At 36.4% G+C, this 21,805-nt stretch overlaps 2 protein-coding genes, 1 long non-coding RNA gene and 1 pseudogene across 4 annotated transcripts in view; 3 read left to right on the forward strand and 1 right to left on the reverse strand.

The window, feature by feature from the left end:
• The window catches only part of LOC147519278 (uncharacterized), a 50,786-nt gene extending 47,358 nt beyond the window's left edge, over positions 1 to 3,428 (forward strand). The window contains exons 14-18 of the mRNA XM_086590929.1: positions 384 to 410; positions 518 to 865; positions 940 to 1,062; positions 2,108 to 2,204; positions 3,239 to 3,428. Of these exons, the coding sequence (XP_086447055.1) occupies positions 384 to 410; positions 518 to 865; positions 940 to 1,062; positions 2,108 to 2,204; positions 3,239 to 3,276 (633 nt within the window). The 3' untranslated portion in view covers positions 3,277 to 3,428. The remainder of the gene's footprint in view (positions 1 to 383; positions 411 to 517; positions 866 to 939; positions 1,063 to 2,107; positions 2,205 to 3,238) is intronic.
• Positions 3,429 to 5,126: 1,698 nt separating this feature from the next.
• Positions 5,127 to 6,200, forward strand: LOC147519282 (uncharacterized). Its single transcript, XR_015214201.1, has 2 exons — positions 5,127 to 5,180; positions 5,943 to 6,200. It is a non-coding gene; the product is annotated as an uncharacterized LOC147519282 (long non-coding RNA).
• A 5,064-nt stretch (positions 6,201 to 11,264) lies between these two features.
• On the forward strand, positions 11,265 to 16,082 carry LOC147519283 (glutamate receptor 2.7-like; annotated as a pseudogene). Its single transcript, XR_015212135.1, has 5 exons — positions 11,265 to 11,557; positions 12,173 to 13,452; positions 13,814 to 14,144; positions 14,587 to 14,984; positions 15,375 to 16,082. The product of XR_015212135.1 is annotated as a glutamate receptor 2.7-like (transcript).
• Positions 16,083 to 20,358: 4,276 nt separating this feature from the next.
• On the reverse strand, positions 20,359 to 21,495 carry LOC147519284 (uncharacterized). Its single transcript, XM_086594100.1, has 2 exons — positions 21,130 to 21,495; positions 20,359 to 20,997 (listed from the first exon to the last, which is right to left on the reverse strand). The coding sequence occupies exons 1-2, from the start codon at positions 21,493 to 21,495 to the stop codon at positions 20,359 to 20,361; spliced, it is 1,005 nt and encodes a 334-aa protein (XP_086450226.1).
• Positions 21,496 to 21,805: the final 310 nt, after the last annotated feature.

Here is a 21,805-nt window from a genome sequence, read left to right on the forward strand (position 1 = left end):
AGTTTCTCAATATTTGGTATATATTTGTTGCGGCGATTGTGGCGTCACAATTGGACTCTTTCAATTTTCACAGCCTTCTTCGCGGGCTTTCTTTTGGGTTTTGGCTTGAACAAAATAACAAAATACTGAAAATAGAAATAACAACAGAAAAACAAAAAAAAAAAAAAAACCCTAAAATCACTTCTTCTCTCCAACCGCCGCTCCCTCTTTAGTTTCTTCAAGAAATATTGCTATTGCTAGGTGGCTTCAATCTTCTACCCCCAATTAAAGGTAGTCTTCTTCTACATTTAAGATAATTCATATAAGCTTTCCATATTTAGCAATCTATTTTTTTTTTCGTATTACATATTAAATTTAAAAAAAGACTTTGTTTTCGGTTCTAGGATTGGGATTGGTGTTTTGATTTTAAGGTAATCTCCCACAACCAGAAAAACATTAGTTTTGATTTTGGGTTTGTTGAAAGTTTCAATTTTTTTTTTTTTTGATTAAAAGAATCTGTTGTTTCACGTACAATTAGATTCAACCGTCTCTACTGGGGCAAGGCCGGATCTGGGAACACCGAAGAATTCTCCCTTGGTCTCATTGCTGGTGGTCTCGTCGATGGCAGCATCAACATTTGGAATCCCCTCTCTCATTCGGTAGTCTATCTCTCAATGCCTTTATTATTATGATTTTTATATTACCATCAACCGATCCATCCATTGTTTTCCTGTTATATCGGGATCCATTTAGGGTTTCTTCAATAACAACTACAAAATTCATTCCTTACTTAATAATAATTAATCAACTAATAAACGTTTATCCCTGCAGTTCACAGGATGTTGACCGTTCTCTTGTTGGACGTTTTCCAAAGCATACAGGCCCTGTAAGTTTTTCATAACCCTGCCTACATCATCCTCTCTTGATTTCCTCACACTTTTACTTACCTCTGGGCTAAAGGTTCGTGGTCTCGAATTCAATACCAATTTGCCAAACCTTCTTGTATCTGGTGCTGTTGAAGGGGAAATCTGCATTTGGGACCTGGCAAATCCAGCAGAACCTACTCATTTCCCACCACTCAAGGTAACAAAACAACATTATTTCTCAATTGATGCATGCATTGTAAGATTGACAACAATTTCATCTTTGTCCGATTTTTGCCGTCTGAAGCTCAACTTATTTGACTCTTTTGTACGTAATGGAGTATCTAGTTAGTTATATATTAATGGCAGTGAGCTTTACCAGAGTGGCTTAGAGGGTTTCGTATAATTTTTCCATATCCTTATGTCTTAAACCTAGGTAGATCTTCTAATCCCGACAAACTAACTTGCAGAGCTACACTGCTTATTGGATCCAAATGTACAAAACGCCAAATTCTATCTATTATAGAATTCAAGGAGAACCAATTTAAAGCAAATTTGTAAAGAAAACGAGAATGAAATAAACAAGTAGTGAAGGAACCCCAAGAATGAAGAGAGAGGGAGAGAGAGAGAGCATTCGTTTCTGCGTTTGCACTGTTACTCATCAGCAGTCCTTTTTATTCCTTTTCACCCAAAACTTTGCTGTATATACCTTTTAAGTCCCCTCTGCCACTGACTTGCAAAGAGGAGAGTTATGTTACTGTTCACCACACCCAGAATTTGTTTGTTCCTATACCTATTAAGTCGCACCCCATTCGCTGAGACTACAAGAATGACAAATTTTCCGTATCATTCAGAAATATGGACTTTCAAATTGAATGTCATTCAAGTACAATATGGGAAATTTTCAGCTAGGCTCGGCATTTTGTTTGTCTTTTTATGTTTTGTGTTTTGTTTTTTGGGGTGCTTTTGGGAATTTTGTTTAGGCAACTAGAGTGCTTTAGGGAAACTGTAATCACCCTATCATCAGATACTATTGTTACACATAGTGCGTTTTAACTATTATTAGTTGTTCAAAGGTTTACCACTTCAGTAGTCAATGAACTAAGCTTATGAACGAACGCTACTTCTAGTAAATTTTAATGGAATCAGGTATCTTCAAGTTGAACATGCTTTGTTGTTCCAACCGAAGTTCTCGACCTCCTTTTTTTCGAAATGATTACTGTCGAGATGAAACGCTTGCGATTTGACAGTGAAATATTGTGCAGAGTGTTGGATCTGGTGCGCAAGGAGAGGTTTCATTTTTGTCATGGAATCATAAGGTCCACCATATATTAGCATCCACTTCTAATAATGGTACCACAGGTGAGAAAGGGAAGACATTATCATTTCTGTATATTGATAATTGTGTGTCAGTTTTTTTTTTTTTTTGAATTCTTACTAATGCATGTTTTCATAAATAAGAATAATGGCTGAGACATAATAGTGTACTATATCAAATAGTTCATTCCCTCATCACTGTTCATTCTTTTCCAAGTCAAATGCCACACATCTCTGCTTTCCAATCTCCCTCTTCTCTTTATTCTCCAAAAACTGGTGATGGTGGGAGAAGTTTCCAATAATTTTCTCATACATGTGAATTAGGATTGGCTAGAAATGCAGAGATGGTGAAATTTGACTTGCACTTGAAGAACATATATGATGAAAACCACAATTCTTAATAGCATGGATGCTGGTAGAATAAGAAATAATAAGAAAAGAAAGAGTGCTTAACGAGGACTAGTAATGACATCGACCGCTAAACGATTGAAAGAAGACAAGTGGCATCCGGAGCTCCCGGATTCTCGCTTCTTCTTGAAACGTACACTTTGGAGAAGAAGATACCAAGAACTCACTGCCCACGAATCGCTCGAGCTATCGAGCTGAAAGACGATCAATTACTCCATTTGGGCTGCTAGGTTCAAACCGATACTTGCTTTACGAAGTGCAGCTCACATTCGTTCTCCTTGATATCTCCCCGGCGTAGAGTCCAAGATAAAGAGCACACACTCATCCAAATTGTCCCCGATTGATTTTAAGGATATCCATAAGCCGGTTCGATACTCGGTGGGATTACAAGGTTCAACCTCCTTGATAACATGCATCATTGTTGCAAAGAGCAAGTACGAAGGGAGATAACAAAATGGACCTCGAATCAGCAATGATGCATGAAAACGTTCACACCTCTTCATAAACTCCCAATGAAGATTATTCTTCAATCCAAGCCTCCTTATTATGTGATCAAGAAATGAAAGTGGTGTAACTTGATTCATCCTCCAATGAAGAGTAGAAAGTACCAGAAGCTCCATTCTCTGAATAGTTTTGGCTTCAAACACATACTTTGTTTCTTCCACTTGCAGATCTAAGAGAAGGGGAACTTGGGTCTCTTCCACCTTAGCAGCAACAGAAAGACAAGCTACAGCAGCAAGTTGAGTCATCCATGGCTTATCTTTCTGAAAATGAAGGCTTGACATGAATCTATCAAGATAGTTAACAGCAAGAACTGCAGTGAGTGCAGAGAAACCATAGTGTGCGTCAACTTTTAACATCCACTCAACATCTTCTTTACGAGCTAAAACAAGACTTGAGTCAATATCGAAGTTACTTGTGTTAATAAGAAGATGGGGTTCTTTTTCTTTAGAAAAGAGTGATACAAGCTCTTCATCTTCCCAAAACAAGTCTTGTTCTAATAAGAAAGTAGTTGGGTTTGTTGTTTCATTAGTAACATTACTATTCTCACACTCACTCTCTTCTCCTTCTTCCAAACGTTCTTCTTCACAAGATAGTGCATCAAGAAGATAGAGATGGTGCTTTGCTTGATGATTGTTGTTGTTGTTGTTCGCTTTTTGAGGTGCCATCTTCTTCCTGGAAGAAGAGGTTTAAGGCTCTATACATTATAAGCCATACAAGGTTGAGCAGCTTACACACTCACACACATCTTCTTCTCTCACACTCACCTCACTCACACATCTTCTTCTCTCTCACACTCTCACTCTTTTCCTCCGTGGTCGGTTTAGTTTCAATGCATATTATTTATTTTTGAATATGGCTATACCGTTGGTATTTCAGTTGTTTGGGACTTAAAGCGGCAAAAGCCAATGATCGTGCAAGATACAAACTTGTGACTGGAAAATATCTTTGGCAAATTTTCATCTTATGTTCCATTGCATGATTGGTTGTGATCTTTGTGTCATTAACAACTTTGCGGATTCAAATCGAAGACGGTGCTTTCGGTTTTTTGCGTGGAATCCGGATGTTGCCACACAACTCATTGTTGCATCCGATGACGATAGCTCACCTTCTCTTATAGCACGCTTCTCTTGACATTTATCTTATCTATGACCTGGTTTTCAAGATTCTCGTACTTAGCTTGGTATGTTTCTCGATCTTTACCCACGCTTTTGGGATGTGAGGAATACAATATCACCAGTGAAGGAGTTTGTGGGCCACACAAAAGGTATGAGACATCACTGTTTCATTTTCATTATTTATTTTTTCCAATTAATTTAATTCCAGTGGCCTATTGGTAAGGACTTGGGAGGTTGGGCCCAAGGTCTAGGGTTCAATTCCCGCCTTTACTGGGGAAAAGGGAATTTAAAGGATTAGGAATAAAGTTATACTATAAAAAAAATAAGTCTTGAAAATATTGTCGTCATATTGATATGAGAGTTAACCTTGGATGGCTATATATGTATACAAAATTTCTCTTGCTTTCTTTCTCTCTTTCTTCATTTATATTTTTAAGTCAGTTAAGTTTTTATTATGTGTGTTTTCCTTGGCTGGTAAACTTGGGTGCTTTGTTTTAATCAAAATCTGAATAGCTATTTCGTGGGCAATGTCGAAGTTCTCTTCATATAATTGGATGTGTTTGTTTCAAATAAAAACATCTTGACCATATTTATCCAATTATTTTCTACACCGGATGTAATCGCAATGTCATGGTGTCCGATCGACAACTCTTTTTGCTAACCGCGCAAAAAGACAATAGGACTATTTGTGGGATACAATCTCGGAGAGGTGGGAATGTTTTGACTGGCGTTCATATTTAGTGCTACTTCTTTTTTTTGGCTCTTTGTTATTCAACCATTTGTGCTCCTAGATTCTTGTTAACATTATTGTCCGCGACTTGGCTATAGTTTTCTGATGTCGACAATATTGGCTTTATATTAAATTTAGTGCGAGATAGTATGTGAATTACCTCCACGGAACCAACTGGAATTTTGATATTCACGGTATCCAAAGATCCTGGGGTTGATATCGGCCCTCCTCTTTGATGGGAAAATTGGCATTTATAATGTTGAGGTATGGACATTCTACAATGCATGTACAACTAGTTTTTGGAGACATTGTTTGACAAGGCTTCAGCCGAGTTTTATACTTTTATTTGCATATTGCCGAAGAAAAATAACTGGATTGTTAGAATTAGACATTTTGCATGCTTGATTGAAGGTTGTAAAATAACCGGATTGTTAGAATTTTACATTTTGCATGGAAGATTGAAGGTTGTAAAATGGCTCGAAGAGACAGGAAGTCGTCCCTACTTCATATTAGCAATCGACAAGTTAGAACCTAAAAAAGAAAAGATACTAGAAATAGACAAGAGAACAAAACCTGAAAACCCACCTTTTATTTTGAGAATACAGGAAGCATCCCACGGCCGATACCTTTACATCCGACTGCCCATCCATTTGGAACTAATTTTTGTAATTGAGCTTGTTTGCTTGATTTACTTGATGTTTAGCCTTGCTTATTTTATTGTTTTATTGGTGATAACTTTATGACACAAGGTTTTTTAATGGTTTGGCATTTACATGTACAATTTAGTTCAAAATCTATTAGCTTTTGGCTATTTTTGTCTTCTTATTTGATCTGTGTCTTCATGAATGTGATCGAGTTATAACTTTGATAAGTTCTTTCTAAGTTTTTGGCCATGGGCACCAATTTACTCATATAGGAGGTGCATAGTTTCACATACATTGCCAACTTGAGTGTATTTTAGGTTTATTAATGTTTCTAATAAATTTACTTAAGTATTTTTTTTTTTTTTTTAATTTGTTGTGCAAGATTGGTCGGTCGCCAGAAGTAGTAGAATCAAGAAGAAGCTCCGAGTGGATGCTGCTCAAATTAGCATGCTATAGACATTATTTGTGGAATTTTAGTTTTGAATAATTCGTCTAAATTTAGTTGAACGTTGTTAAGATTATGTGAGATGATGTTTTTTTGCAAAAAATAGTTATGTGAATTCTTTAAGATCTTTTGTATTGAATGATTTAGCATTACAGATGTGTTATATAAAAATTGTTTTGAGCAGGATTATGTAAATGGAAATATATAGGTATATGTATGAATTGCACAATCTGTAATGTTAAATGCGTCCCAAATAAAGCGTGTGTTTTTCTGGAATTTATATCATTCGCAACAATTTTAGTGTAACTAAAAGCTTTGATTCTACCGTAACGTAGACATTTTTTGCCACACTTGGTGTGTGGCTAAATTTATAGGCGTCTTTTGCCACGCCAAATGTTCAGCTAAATATTCAAGCTTCCCGCACTGTGTAGCCAAATATTTAAATTTTTCGCAACGAAAATAGTGTAGCAAAAGGTTGCCTTTTGTGACGCCTAGTTGTGTAGCTAAATGTATCACTTTTGCAACGCCATCCTAGTTGTTACAAGCTCACTTTTGCGACGTCAAGCGTTGCAAATAGTTTGAAATTTTTTTGCAATTAATTTAATTTTCATAAATGAAGTAGCAACGGAATTAGTGTATTAGCAGCGTCCACAGGCGTCGCAACAAACTAAGAACATTTGCCATGCCACTTTTGGCGTTGCATTTGAGTATTTGAGACGCACTTTTTAGCAACGCCTTTGCAACGCCATCTGGTGCGTTGCGACAGATCTTTTGCCACGCTCAAAGGCACCTTTAGCGATGGGGTATGGCGTTGCTAAAACCATGTTCTGTTGTAGATACACCCTCATATCCATAAATGATTGATTGTGCTTGCTAGAAAATGACACTAAAGTGCATGTGCTTGTACAATCTTGAACCGAAATGAGGAAGTCTCAACAACAATATAGAATCTTGGTGGATTCGAACCACCATATCTTTGGATAACCCCAAAGTGCTCTACCATTTGAGCTAAAGATCCAATCCTTGTGAATGTGTTTATCGGCACTTTATAAAAACCAGTAAACAATGTAGGCTGCTCAACATCTCATCAATTCTCCAAATAATACTCCACATCTCATTTCTCAAAATGTATTATTTGATTACTGCTAAGCTTTTGCGACTTCTCTTCTTCGACTCATAACCAAATCGGTAAGTCACTTGTCTTTTCTACTTTGAAAACTTAAGCCGATCTTGTCACTTGAACTTTTATGTTTTTTTTGTCCTTACGTATTCCAATAGCGTAAAAACAGAGAAACACAAGAGATATTATGTTTATGTTTGTCTGCAAACCAGACTAGGCAGTGTAGTTAATACTAATTAGCCATAGTACAAGATCAAGACAATCAAATGACGTTCTTTTCCAATTGAAATTAAGTACGCCGATCCTAGATGCATTGGTGCTTGACAAACACGCCAATTACCATTAGAAAGCCAACAACAAAATGTAAAACCAAATTCAACTTCAGCTTCACTAGATCATGCCCATTGACATACCCATCACTCCTAATATTGAAATTCAAGACACCATATGCCCCAAAAAAAATTTAACTGCAAAATAAAATTACTAACAGCAAAATTTGATATGAGAAATAAGTTTCAGAAATACGAAATCGAAGTCAACATATCCATACCCTTACCTCTACTTTCAAGTTTCATCGCTGCTTCAAATAACTTCAAACAAAAAAATCTTCAAAAAAAAAAAAAAAATAGGCTGCCATATTAGAATAGATTGAGCTTTCCATGGAAGCTATTAACAAAAGATGGAAAGAGAGAGAGAAACACGAGTGAACAGAGGAAGTGAGAGAGCAATGAGAGTTTATTTTCTTTTTCATTTATTTTCTGTTCATTTCGTTGAGAGAGAGAGTTACAGTAGTAAAAAATGGGAGAGAAAATAAAAGAGAAAGAGAGATACGAGTGGGGTTTTTTAGTTTTAGAATTGACTAAATCTCGTGGGATATCTTGTGAGGTTTACTCCGTTAGTTATTATCTTAAGTACCTACGTTTAAGAGAGGGACTATATATATATATATATCAATGCAAGAATTATTCTATGGGGAAAATCTATCTCTGTCACGAAGTCAATGAGAGGTGTGACTTTCTTTCTGATTTTTTTTTTTATACTTCATTAACCTCTATCTTCGCTGTGATTATCCAACTTATATCATGTCCATCATTGTAATGAGCTATTGTGAAGGTAATAGCTAACATGCCAGTGATAAACTTTTTGTATGCTCGCTAAACCCTAAAACGATAAAGTGTTGTAAGCTTATGATGACAAACGAGCACACTACTCGTGGATGCTTTGAACTTTTTATGAGATGATGATATGTAATGAGAGAAAAATTAGAATTCCAGTCAATATTCAAATTGTTGATATTATTTATGTTATTTGCATTCCTTATTACACATGTACGAAGTCGCAATAAGTCTTGTTTTGACTCCTAATGCTCCTTTTCTAATATCAGTTGTTTAGCATTTCCTGGAGCCTTTGAACATTGCCGGTCAAGACCACTTGCGTTCGTCATCTACTGAAATCGAGCAACTATGAGCATGGACTTCATTACATGTGAGTGATCGATTGATGCTTCTAAAGGTTAAGCACATAGAGTGGGTGTTAACCACAGTGATCTACAATATTTAATATATAGAGCAATCGATGACACAGTGAAGGAAGTTCGTGTTGTTTACTCCTTTGTGTGCAACTCGGAAAATTAGCTTTCTTCAAGAAATTAACCTCCTTCTCAAGCTCCTTACCAGATCTTCATCTTTGGAATTTTGAGGCAGTAAACCAATGATTTTTAACACAATTTTATAATGCACGTACTTCAAATGTGTCACAAACACTTTGAGGACCGTATACATTCATCTTTTTTTTCCTCCCATTTTTTTCATGTACTTAGATTGTTCTGTGATTGCAGCATTGGAAATCATTTGTAAACAGAAAATGATATTTAAGCAATGATATGTGTTATGAATCTAATGTAATGGACATGATATTTAAATTGTAGTATTTGTTACACGTGCAATACAAGTGCAGTTTTGTTAGATTTTCTGAATATCATGTATGAATTAATAACAAATGAATTAGTAACAATCTGACCTAGCTCTCCTCTTAATAACTATGTTCACATTCTCTTCAATACATTTTGTGTATCGTTCATGTGCATAGCACAAGCATTTTGCTAGTATATATAATTGATTTTCAGAATTGTCAATAATTTATTACTTTTTTAGATATTGATCTTATGAAATTTCCCTTTCTTTTGGTAAACGGGACTGAGAGACAAGTTACCCCTCGGGATAGCAAAATCTACAAAACCACGACAGTCTAATAAACCAATCAATTAACATGTATATCTAGAAATTTGAAAGGAAGAGTAAAGAGTTGAAGATATATATATATATATATATATACCAGATGAGAAGAACTGAGATGGAGTGTTTGTAGCAGTAATGAATGAGTTCGCGAGAGACACCATTTCGGAGAAAACAAAGTTAGAAAAGGAGAGTGATGAGAAGACCAACAAACCAACCAAGTGTGTGTGTGTGAAGTTGGAGCAATAAGTAACAAAAACAGTCTAAAAACATATTTATTACTAGATAACTGCTAAGTAGTGGGGGCGTGAGCAGAAGGTGGAGAATAGATAGGGGGAGATGGGTTTGTGGGTGAGGAGAGAGAGAGAGAGTTAGGGTTTGGTTGAGAGGGAGAAGGAGAGGGAAAGAAGGAGGGAGAGAGAGGGATAGGTGAGGACAAATAGACAGAAACCTACCAAACTACCTTTTGTCCCACATACCCCCACCCTCCCAAAAACGTTTGCTCCACTCACTGGATTATTTTATTCTATGTTGCTCGATAATACCGATGTCTTGGAACAAATTAAAATAGAAACAAGTCTTTGAGCCCATGGGTTTTAAGTCATGCCCAACTTGTCCGGAAACTTTGAGAATCTTCTTTCATTTTCTTACTTTGTTCAAATGTATTATGCATGGGAGGGGTTCATGGGACATATCTTATCTTAAAACTTGCCAAATATAGTATCAAAAATGGTGAAACTCAAAATCGTTAGGGCATTTATAAGTTTTGGATTAGGCTAATTTTTGTGTATATGATTTCCTAACTAACATTGTCACAAATAATCAAAAAAAAAAAAGTTCTATAAACTTTGCCAAATATAGTATCAAAAAGATGGTGAAAAAATGAAAAATAAAAGTCCGGTCTACAATTAGCCAAATTTTGTAAATTGTTAACTACATTTGACAAGTTTGGAATTTTTGATTTTTTTATTATTATTAATGTGATTCAATGTTTTCCCAATGCAATAGTTAGGATATCATATCTACAAAAAAATAATGCCTAATTTCCAAAAACCGAGATAGTGGCTTATAAATGCCTTTAGGATGGAATAACGATTTTGATTTTTCGATGTTTCAGACAATGTTTCATTCCGCTTAGAATGAAATCTAACATCCCGTCCGAGATTAATATTCACCTTTGCATTGGGTAGCTTCAAAAAACAGTGGATGTCCATAGAAATGCTCTTAGTACCTTCCTTTTACCACCCCCATTAACTGTATACTTGCTTTTTCTAATTTGGTCAAATAGATGTGTTTGGGTCTAAACTTAATAAGCCCAATGAAATATCTGTTTTTACAATCTATCCAAACCTTACTATCCAAAAAAAGCCCAGCAGAAATTGTTGACTTGAAACTTAAATGCAATTAGTCTACCAAAATTTTGCCCCACTTTCATGTATTTCAATGCAATTAGTCTACCAAAATTTTGCTTTTGTCTTTTGTCTCCAGTAACTTGGGTGCCATACTGCACTTTCGTAGAATGTTCCATCATCTCATGTAAACCATGTCCAACTAGAAAAATTGACATTGATAATTAATGAATGTTTTGTACATGCCGACTGAGTCCCATAGGGCATATTAAATATGTAGATTCTTATATCACGACGTAAATCTTGTTATATAATAGGATGAGTTTTGTCATGAATTCATGTTACGTTGAAAACTTGAAATGTGCAGGAAATACTGATTTCTTAATGTATATGTATGACGAGCAGTAAATAACCAAGAAATTCACTCTAAAGTCTAAGGACTAAATGTCAAATTTCAAGTGTTCAACTAACCAAATTAAATTAAAATGTACCGAAAAGAAGACTTTTAACTTATTAGTAATCTTATTTAAGCTACTAAAATGTCTACTAATGTTTTCAAACTTCTCTCATAATCTCTCCATGTATACTCCTGCTATAACCACTCCCTCTACCTTTTGTTCCTGATCAGTTTCTTCACGTTTCTATTCCATGCAGTCCCATTTATTTCAGCACAAGATGATATCACAAACATTGGAGTCATCATTGATGTCAGTTCTCGTATTGGTAAAGAAGAGAAAGTATCCATTGAAATTGCAATTCAAACCATTAATAATGCGTCGAGCAACAAGCACAAGTTAGTGCTCCATGTACGTGATACGGGTGTAAATCCTCTCCAAGCATATATGGCAGGTAATATATTTTTACTGAGGAAAACAAAGTCCATATCAAGTTTTCATGCTTGAAAACTAAATAATAAAAATGGTTAATTACACTAAACCCCCAAAGTAAAGTATGTACTCGTTTAGATTAAACCCTTTATTGTGATGGATTGTATTGTGGAATCAAATTGGAGTTGGGCCATTGGGAAGGACGAGTAATCAAGGAAGATGGAAATGTCAAATATAATAAATATAATAAAGGTAGTTTTGGAAGTAAGTGAAATAACGACCATAATAGGGTATTAAAGTCTAATGATTTAAACTGTGGTATTTTAAATGAGATAAGTTAGAAATTAAATGTACACTTGTTAGTGTTGTTTTTCTTCTCCTCAAAGTACTTAGTCTCCTTCAACGTCTACAACCGTTATATACACCGATCCAGGGACATCTTCAACCGTTATAAAATTAAAGGAAGTAAGAGTATTTATTTTGGGATTGTTTTTCTTACCCTTTGTGCTTCCCATTTGCACCTCCTTTATTCCTTGGCGACCTTACAAAAAGGAAAGATAATTTATGAAGTATTTGTGCTGGAGTGATATGTGTCATATCATAATATCATAATCTGATTACTCAGTTTTGGTTGCAGCTGAAGACCTTATCAAAAAGACGAAAGTTAACGCAATTATCGGCATGGAGACATGGCAGGAGGCAGTATTAGTTGCTGAACTTGCAAATCAAGCACAAGTCCCCATCCTTTCCTTCGCTGCACCTTCAATCACCCCTCCATTAACATCCATGAGATGGCTTTTCTTGGTGAGGTTGACCAACAATGATACCCTACAAATGCAATGTGTTGCATCCATTGTGGGATCTTACGGATGGCGTAGAGTCATTGGAATCTATGAGGACGACGGTTATGGTACTACTTGTTCAGGAACCCTGACACTTCTTTCAGATGCATTGAAAGCTGTAGGCGCAGAGATTGAGCACTCGGCAGCTTTCCCACCTTTATCTTCTCTGTCTGATCCAAAATCTTTCATCCGAGAAGAACTTGAGAAACTATATGACAAGCAATCAAGGGTCTTCATCATTGTTGGGTCTTCGTTAGAACTAGCCACCCAGATAATTACACAAGCAAAAGAAAGCGGTCTCATGAGAAGAGATTCAGTCTGGATCACAGAAGACTCGATCACAAACCAATTTGACACAGTTAACTCATCAGTTATGTTCTCCATGGAAGGCCTTATAGGAATCAGAACCCCTTTCTCTGAAACTAACCCATCAATACAAAACTTCTCTAGAAAATTTCAGAATCTTTTTTGATCAATGTACCCTCAGGAAGACAACTATGAACCTCAAATATATGCTCTCCGTTCATATGATACACTTTCCACTCTTGCATTTGCCTTAGAGAAATCAAGCAATAGGACTACCTTGCTAGAGAACATCTTATCTAGCAACTTCAGTGGCTTAAGTGGACAAATCAAATTCACAAATGGTGAACTATCTCGCTCCACGACTTATGAGGTTGTAAACGTGCTGGGGAAGAAGTACATTGTGCTAAAATCTTGGTCCGCGGAGTATGAATTTTCAGATAATGTTATTGACAAAATGGTTCAAGTGAAGAGCACAGTTGGTGCGGTCATGCAAGTATTGGGTAATCGAGTTTATTGGCCAGGGGGCCTATTATCAAGGCCGCCTCTTGGATGGGTGATGCCAAGTGATGCAAATCCAATGGTTATTGGTATACCCTCAAAGACTACATTTGAGAAATTTGTGCAGGTGAATAAAGATGGAGAAGATCCCACAGGTTTCTGTATCGATGTGTTCAATAAGGCCAGAGAACGTCTCTACTATGGTCTACCACACAGTTTTAAGCCCATTGATGGGAAGTACGATGAACTAATTGAAATGGTCTATAATAAGGTAATTACTAATAATCTTTGATCTCCTTACATGAATTAGCAAGTAGCAATCAATTCGTATTTTTATCGCCTAAATAGTGACAGACTTACAGTTAATCCAAAGCCATCAAAATAGAATGAACAATGTTGGTCATCTTCTGATTCCAAATTTCGCTCCTGAAACCCTCGAGTTTCTAAGGCGTTTAGGTCACTGTATCTTCATGTGCCTTTAATAACGTTCCGTTTGCTGAACAATGATCCACTTTTTGGTCCCACTGGAGACTCTTGAAGTTTGTCTCTATTGTAATTGTTTTTGTCATGCATTTCATTTCTCTTGCAATTTGAATCTGATAATTAAGGTACTTGTCAACATCTGACTGTAGTCCAAAACGGTTTATTATTGCAAGTCCGTGGATGCAGTGGTTGGTGATTTTACAATCTTGGCAAATCGATCTAACTATGTGGACTTTACTCAGCCTTACGCGGAATCCGCGCTAACAATGGTAGTCCCTGTGAAATCCAAAGAGAAAGTATGGTTGTTTACGAAGCCATTCAACTCGACAATGTGGCTTGCAATCAGCTTTGTCTTTATTTACACAATGTTCGTGTTATGGTTTTTGGAACGTAGATCAAATCCAGACTTTACAGGTCCATGGAAGAATCAACTTAGCACTGCATTGTGGTTTACATTCTCCACTTTATGCTTTGCACACAGTAAGTTCATCTACATGTGGTCGGATATCGTCATTGGCCTGGTTATGATTTGTGTTTGTCAGGACTAGGCATCAAAGACATTTAGCATTTTTCTTTTATGCTAATGAACTGGATATCATGTTTTTCTAATGCTAAATAAACTCGGCGTCAAAATTTTAATAGCTGTTTCTTTCTTTGCCAAATGGATCTGGGAGCGGAAACTAGTGAAAATGTGAAATCCTTAATTATAATATACACTAATTTTCAACACGTAAGTTACAACCTTTGCAAAGCATGGAACCGCCTGATAAGAAATTTTGTTTGGCGTCAGTGTCTCCCCCACCATTTGGTGATCCATACAGATGATGTAATTTATCACAAAAAGTTTCCATGTCCTCCAGGTCTTTGAGCACTTGAGATAGCGCCTCCCCAAGGATATATGGTTTATTGATTTATTTTACAGGAGAGGATTTGCGTAACAACTTTGCTCGAGTTGTGATGGTAGTCTGGCTTTTCGTAGTCTTTGTGGTGACAGCTAGCTATACAGCCAGTCTCACATCCATGCTCACAGCGCAACATCTTGAACCAACGATATCAGACATTGCAACATTAAGGCGGAGTAACTCACCAGTTGGCTGTGATGGTGATTCATTCGTACGAAAATATGCAGTAGATGTTCTTGGTTTTCATCCAAACAACATCATAAATGTCATGAACGAATTTGATTATCCAGATGAGTTCAAAAGTGGAAAAATCAAAGCTGCCTTACTTGAGCTTCCGTATGAAAGAGTCTTCATTTCAAGGTACGGCAAGGAATATCAGGTTACGGATGACGCACACAGATTTGGAGGCTTGGACTTTGTAAGTAATCTCTAAAGCTATCATATTATAAATTATACTCACCTGAATAATCAAGAAGACTGAATAGTGCCACCTTTAGCTGGAATTCCCATACTTAGGGACGTTTAGTTTTTTTTATTTCAGCTGGAGTAGCTTATCACCATTTTAGTGTTGTTTACGCAGATCAGATTTCCATTGTAATTGTCACTTGATAAATCTAAAACTTTATAGTTCTAATTAATCGAAAGCTAATTTGAACTCCATCAATAAGGTTTTTTGTCCGAAAAAATATTACAGTAAGAAAAACACTTAAACCTTTTTCTAAACATGCAGTCCTATGATTGATACTATTGTTATTGGTCTTGATTCGTTATTGACTACTAAATTTTTTGCCTTTTGAATATTTTTCAGGCTTTTCCAAAAGGCTCTCCCATGGCCAAACACTTTTCTGAACCCTTTCTAAAATTGTCTGAAGACGGGACATTAAACAAATTGGACAACTTTTGGTTCAAGTCATCTAGCTCTCAAGCCTCTCAGTGTAAGGATTGCGACACAACGACACAAGCACAGATAACCAAAGCTTGGGTCTTGATAACTTTTGGGTTCTCTTTCTGGTCACCGTACTTGCTTGTACAATTATGGTTATACTTTACATTGTTCGTCCATTAAGAAAACTTCGAAGCCATTCTGTTCCTCAAATTGGAACAACATTGCATGTGGACACCAGTTTTTGGAATAGGATTAAGACTCTTGGTTCCTATTTCAATACTGTTCATCCATCGCATAAAGATCCAAAATCGGGCGAAGCAAGGGATATTGCGGTACTGGTATCTTTAAATGGGGAGTTTAGAACTGATACTTCAGAGCATCCACAAACGGTTCGGGTAACAGAAATTGAACTGTCAGCTGAAACTTTTACTGGGAAATCAGATACTCAAACAAGAGTATTGAGATTGATTAATTCATTCCCTGGTTGGGATAGGCGCCACGGTTTTAACAATGGAAATCCTGATATCTATCTAATAAGATAGGGTTTTTTTTCCCGCTACAGGACAAAATTATAATAAAGGACGGTCCAGATCATTTCTAGCATGATCTAACAGTCGATATGTGCGCTAATTTTAATTGTTAGAATCGGGACACTGACAGGAACAACTCCTACTTGGTTTTTCTGGGATTTGTTTCCATCAGGTCATGAGTTCGACTCACCATATCAATTGATCTCCGAAGAAACACAAATCTTCTGATTTTACATTCTCATCAGTTCAATCGATAACGGGAACAACTCCCACTTGGTGTTATTGGGTTTTTGTTCACGTCAGGTCGCGGGTTCAACTCACCGTATCGCGATTTTTATATTTTTATTTTTTTTGGAAATTAACTCTACCAGCTCAACCAATTACCTTTCCTAAAAACCCTAACCTTCGTCACTTCTAAAGAAACAGTTTTAAACCATCAGTTCTTCCCAAATTGGCGCTGCCCCAAATCTCATCTCTTGAAAATTAAACCATATAATCTCATCTCTCTCGAAAATCAAAAGGAAAGCACTTGAAACTATTATTTTAATTTTGATTTTAACCTTGGTCAGATTCAAATTGTTTCAAGTTGAATATGCAATTGAAGCAATCAAGGTATATATAACGCACTTTATTTTCATTGTTTAAGAAATGGGGTTGTGTCAAATTATGATTTGTATGTGTCTTTTGTGTAGTTGGGTTCCATTGCAATTGGTTTGAAGAAGGTGTTGTGCTTGCTGTCGAAAAACGCATTATTTCGCCATTACTGGTAAAGTTAATTCATTGGAATGGTTTTCCTTCCTTATTGAGCTATAGGTTAAATTATATAATTTTAAGTGAGATTGGGGATCTCTGTGTATGTATGATATGGTTATGGACTAATAAGTTTGGAAAGTTTTTGAGTATAAAAATAAGTTGATTGTTTCATTCAAAAAGCACGAAGATTGAATTTGTTTAATCAGTCTGGTCTTATGGGAATCCCCATGATTCTAGGAGGTACTGTTGTTTGCCACACCCTTTAATAGTGAAGAAATAGTCGAGTCCTACCACACCTAGGACTCACTGATCTTATAAGCTTTAAGCTTTATGTGATTTAACCATGGGTTGGGAGATTGCAGTCCAAATTTTATTTTGCTGAGATTTCCATTAAAATTTATGATGAAACATCACTTTTATTATTTGTGTAAGTTGATTTATAGTCTTCTTCATATCATTGGTGTTGAATATATATTGTATTTTATCCCAAGCGCTAACATAAGTTGATTTATATTATTGGTGTTGAATATATTGTGTTGATTATATTGAGTTTTATCCCAAGTGATTGATGTCATTGAATGTTTTCTTTTCTACCTTTTCGGTAAACTTGAGAGTGATGTATTGAGAGAATGTATCACCCAGATCGTGACTGCTTTAAAGGAAAAAAAAATGAAAATTTGTGGAAACAGTTGAACTTCAGATTGGACTGAAGAACTATAACCCACAGAAAGACAAGCGTTTCAGTGGTTCTGTAAGCTTCCCCATATCCCTCGGCGTAAGATGAAGGTCTGCATGCTTGGTGATGCTCAACATGTTGAAGAAGTAAGTATTGGTGTACTTGAACAGATAATTTTTTATACAGAAGTAAATTGCTCATGTGTGTGTTATGACTTATGACAAATTGTTTGAGATGCGGTTCCATTAATTATATGTTCGAGACAATTTTATTTTTTTTGTTTTTTTTTTAAGGACAACTGCTCTAAGGTGAAATTTTTGTGTAGAACTAGAATTGTGCCAATATATGTTCTATGGATATATGCTATGCACACATTTCTATCGCATAAATCACATTTGTTGTAGTTTTGGTTTGGCAATGACGGTACTGGGTTAGGTATGTTAAAGAGGATGTGAAGCCTCATTTTATTTTTGGTTTGTGATTGAGGTTGAACTAAATAAGGCATGGGAAGCTCACATGTAATATGCAGAAAATTTAGAATTTTGTTAAAGTTATTTGACTTGGGGCCACGTATACTTTTGATTCACAAAATGGGTTGGATATGAAGGTGGAGAAGTCAAGAATGCAATTGAAGGAGAGGAAGAGCAGGGCTAAGGAGCTGTGGAGTTATTGTAATTTAAAATATGTGGTTGTACAAGACTCCCTATTTCACCTTTGGCATAATTCTTATGTCTTTTCCTGTTTTGTTGACCAAGGCTGAGGATGCTGCCAAGAAGAAGTAAAGGGGATGATCAAGATGTGTCTATGGCCCCTGTTTTTGTTGCATTTGGTTTCATTTTCTTTATGAATAGGAAAGACACGAAATTATAGTTTTGGTAGTAGATCCCATCTGTTAATTCTTAATTTTAAGGTTTTGCATAACCATACCATCTCAATATTTCCAAGTAAGTTTACTCTTTTGAATTCCATTTTGAATCGCATTATTTTTTAACTTCAATAAGAATTCAGTTATGTTTGTTTTAATTCACAGGGTTTGATTGATTGAAATTTGTACGTAATTGATTGGAGATGAGGTTTTGTTTGAAGGTGTAGTAGAGATCGTGTACAATGAATATAAGTAAATGAAATGCTCATGGAAGCTACATTTGAAAACCTGATTACATATTTGCATATTACTATAATTTTTCCTATTGTTGTCAGGTTTCAAGTGAAACCTAAATTGAGGTCTAAAACTAGAGTTTCTTTTTGTTGTCAGGTTTCTTCTGATTGCAACTCAAGAGTGTAGTGTTATCGTCTAATGTAGATATTAGATACCCAGTCAGGGTTGGATATAGTAGGCTTGCATGAGATGGAAACTGGTCTAAGCCTACGTGACATTCTAAAAGACATGATTAATATCAACCTGATGAAACCTGATGGACTAGATTGTACGTTCACAAGACCTATGCGCCACAATTTGGCTCCTGCTTTAATCTTGAGCTGCCAATACCTTATAATTGGAAGGTGCATTAAAGCGAACGACAATGCTCATAATGCATTTTAGGAAAAAAATTATATTTGTACATTTATTTGACACGTACTTACTATATATCCTCACTTTATCATACAACAAATGCAACTACTGGACAATGCAATTGCATAAAAATGTGTCGAACTGTTAACCACTTAACATAATACAGCACTCCCTATACTAAAATCGACCATAAGGGAGAAAATTAATTAGTTTTATTGGAGCTTAAAACCGAAAGAAACCCTACTCAATATACATATGATTTAGTGAAAAAACCATAACAACCATGCGATCCAAGCTTGATAGGATCTACTATTTCATTGAAATTGGGTCCCGGCAATCCTTCAAGTGCGAAATCCATTGTCAAAATTAAGAATTGGGATATTTTCCTTTTGAGAACTATCCCTTTTGTAAACAAAATGCTAAAGGTACTAAGTCTGGAAAAATCATATTTATGTGGTTTGCTTTCATGTACCAAGTTAAATTGCTAAAAGTTTTCAACAACATGTTAGGAAGTTCGTATAGTCATTGTTATGTGTTATGTGGCGCATTTATCCATAGGGGAGGACAATAGTGTGCAATCATATGAAGTTGTTCTAGGACTTCCATATCAATATCAAGTTAGTATCAAATGAGACGCATGAAATGATTATGAAATATAAAACTACTAGAAATGGTTATACCATTGATCCATTGCTACATGGAGATAGTCTTTTGAAGAGTTATTTAAACGCAATGTATCTTGAGTGCCGACTGTCACGGGCATCAACTAGTCCCAAATAACACTGGATTTTAGGCGACTCAATCAGATGTACATTATTTTGGTTTTAAGGGAGTTGGCACTTGGCAGTAGAAGTATACAGCAACAAACCTTGATGATATGGTGCTGCACAACCTTATCATCGCGTTATCATGTCTATTTTGTAAATGTTCATGGAGTAAATTTGGCCCGAGGGATCGATCGCATTGTACATGTACCAATGTACCATCTTATATTTTCGAAGTTAATATATATATAGGGTTCAATATTCTTCTTTTTTCACCAACAGTTAAAGTTTTTTGCATTGCACAACTGCGTAACCAATTCCTTTATAAACTGCTTTCTTATTTTTATAACCCCATCCTTAAATCTCTGTCTCTCACTCGCAATAATTGATGAACCCCCTCAGGATCTCTTCAGTCTCAAATTAGTGAAATTACGCAGACCGTTTTATTTAGGACAAAATGCGATGACCTCGGGTAATATGGTATATCCCTTCAAAACTTTATGACACGTTTCTCAATCCGGATGGCCTAGATCACCACAATCCACCGGATATCATCTGGGCTATCAATTTCATCAACCCAATCCACATGCCATTTCTCTTCTTTTCGTTTATCCTTTTTTTTTTTTTTTTTTTTTTTTTTTGCAATACTACTTAGATTATATATAATCACCTAAAGGTGAACTGGAACACAACCCGCGTCAACCATACACTTCGGAAGATCATACCTACCCAGCTGATGGTTAGCCCATTTAGCTAGTAAGTTTGCATCCCCATTTGAAATCCTACTAATCCAATTAAAGTTACATGAGCTAAACTTCAAAACAATTGAGAAAATAGAAGTTTTCAGCATTTCCAGGGTCCAAGGACAGTCAGCCCCTTGAAGCACCTTTATCACTTCCAAATTGTCACCCTCCAAAACGTAACTGTTATATCCAAGCTGTTTGGCCAACAAAGCTGCCACTTCAGCTGCACCCATCTCTACTTCCCCTACCTCCTGATCCCTGAATCTCCTGACTGTTGCTCCAGCTATATCCCCTTCACTATTGCTTGCTATTGCTCCTGCTCCAGCCCACCTTGTGTTCCTGTTGAATGATGTATCAAATCTAATCACAATACAATCATTTGGTATTTCAGGAAACATATTATCCATAGAGTCATGAAAAGAGTTAATAGAATCTTGAGGGTTTAAGGAAGCTTCTCTGAATGCATCAAAGCACTTGTCTGCCAACCCTTTGCTCTGTCTGATGATACGGTCCCTATTTGCCTTCCTGTTTTCAAATTTGACCTCATTTCTAGCTCTCCATATGTGCTAGAGCAGGTACATGATGTGAGTCCCAGCCAAAGATAATTCACTGTTCTTACTATGGCACCAAGACAGGAACAAGTCTAGTCTCTCCCTCAAGCTTTGGTACTGCTGGTAGTGATTGATTCGCAGTCTCACTTGTGAGCTAAACCATACTGCTCTAGTCCAGTCACAGGTGAAGAATAAGTGCTCAGCTGTTTCAAGATCTCTATTGCAAAAAGGGCATGTGAAGTCCCCTTTCATTTTCTTTTCAGCCAGCCTGTCTCCTAGGGGCAGCATATACATATAAACTTTCCAGATAAACATCTGTATATAGGAAGGCAAAGGGGTTGCCCAAAGCTGCTTTATAGCCTTGTAGTTTACACTGGAACGTTGCCCCATGTCACTGTTCTTTTTTCCCAGAAAATCAAATGCTGACTTAATAGTAAGTTTCCCGAACCTTTCCATAGCCCATATCATTTTGTCAGCTGAGGCAGACTCAGGTCTAACAACTATTTCCTGCATCAGCTGACTTATGAAAGGGTGGAAGTATTGGTTGAGTTTGGCTGAATCCCAGCCACTTCCATCTGGCAAAAAAGGTCTGACACATGGAGATTGGACAGAGAGTCATCCATCACCCCCAATTCTTCCAGAGTCATAGACTTATTAAGACACTTAAGCCATGGATCCTTCAGAATGGAAATGGTGGTTCCCTTTCCTATTATCCATATCAGACCCCCACTAATGGAATTGAAAGTTTTATGTATGCCTTTCTAGAAATAAGAAGCTTGGTCAGGTGGTTTTTCCTCATCTCCTATCCATTTCTTGCCATAAA

This window comes from Coptis chinensis, chromosome 2 (genome assembly GCF_015680905.1).
Source record: "Coptis chinensis isolate HL-2020 chromosome 2, ASM1568090v1, whole genome shotgun sequence".
NCBI lineage: Eukaryota > Viridiplantae > Streptophyta > Magnoliopsida > Ranunculales > Ranunculaceae > Coptis > Coptis chinensis.

Excerpts from the sequence above, each read along its gene's own strand:
- LOC147519284 (XM_086594100.1), bottom strand. The coding sequence starts at position 21,495 with ATGCAGGAAATAGTTGTTAGACCTGAGTCTGCCTCAGCTGACAAAATG. Across the intron at positions 20,998-21,129 it reads CAGTATGGTTTAGCTCACAA|CACATATGGAGAGCTAGAAA; the intron begins GTGAGACTGCGA and ends TACCTGCTCTAG.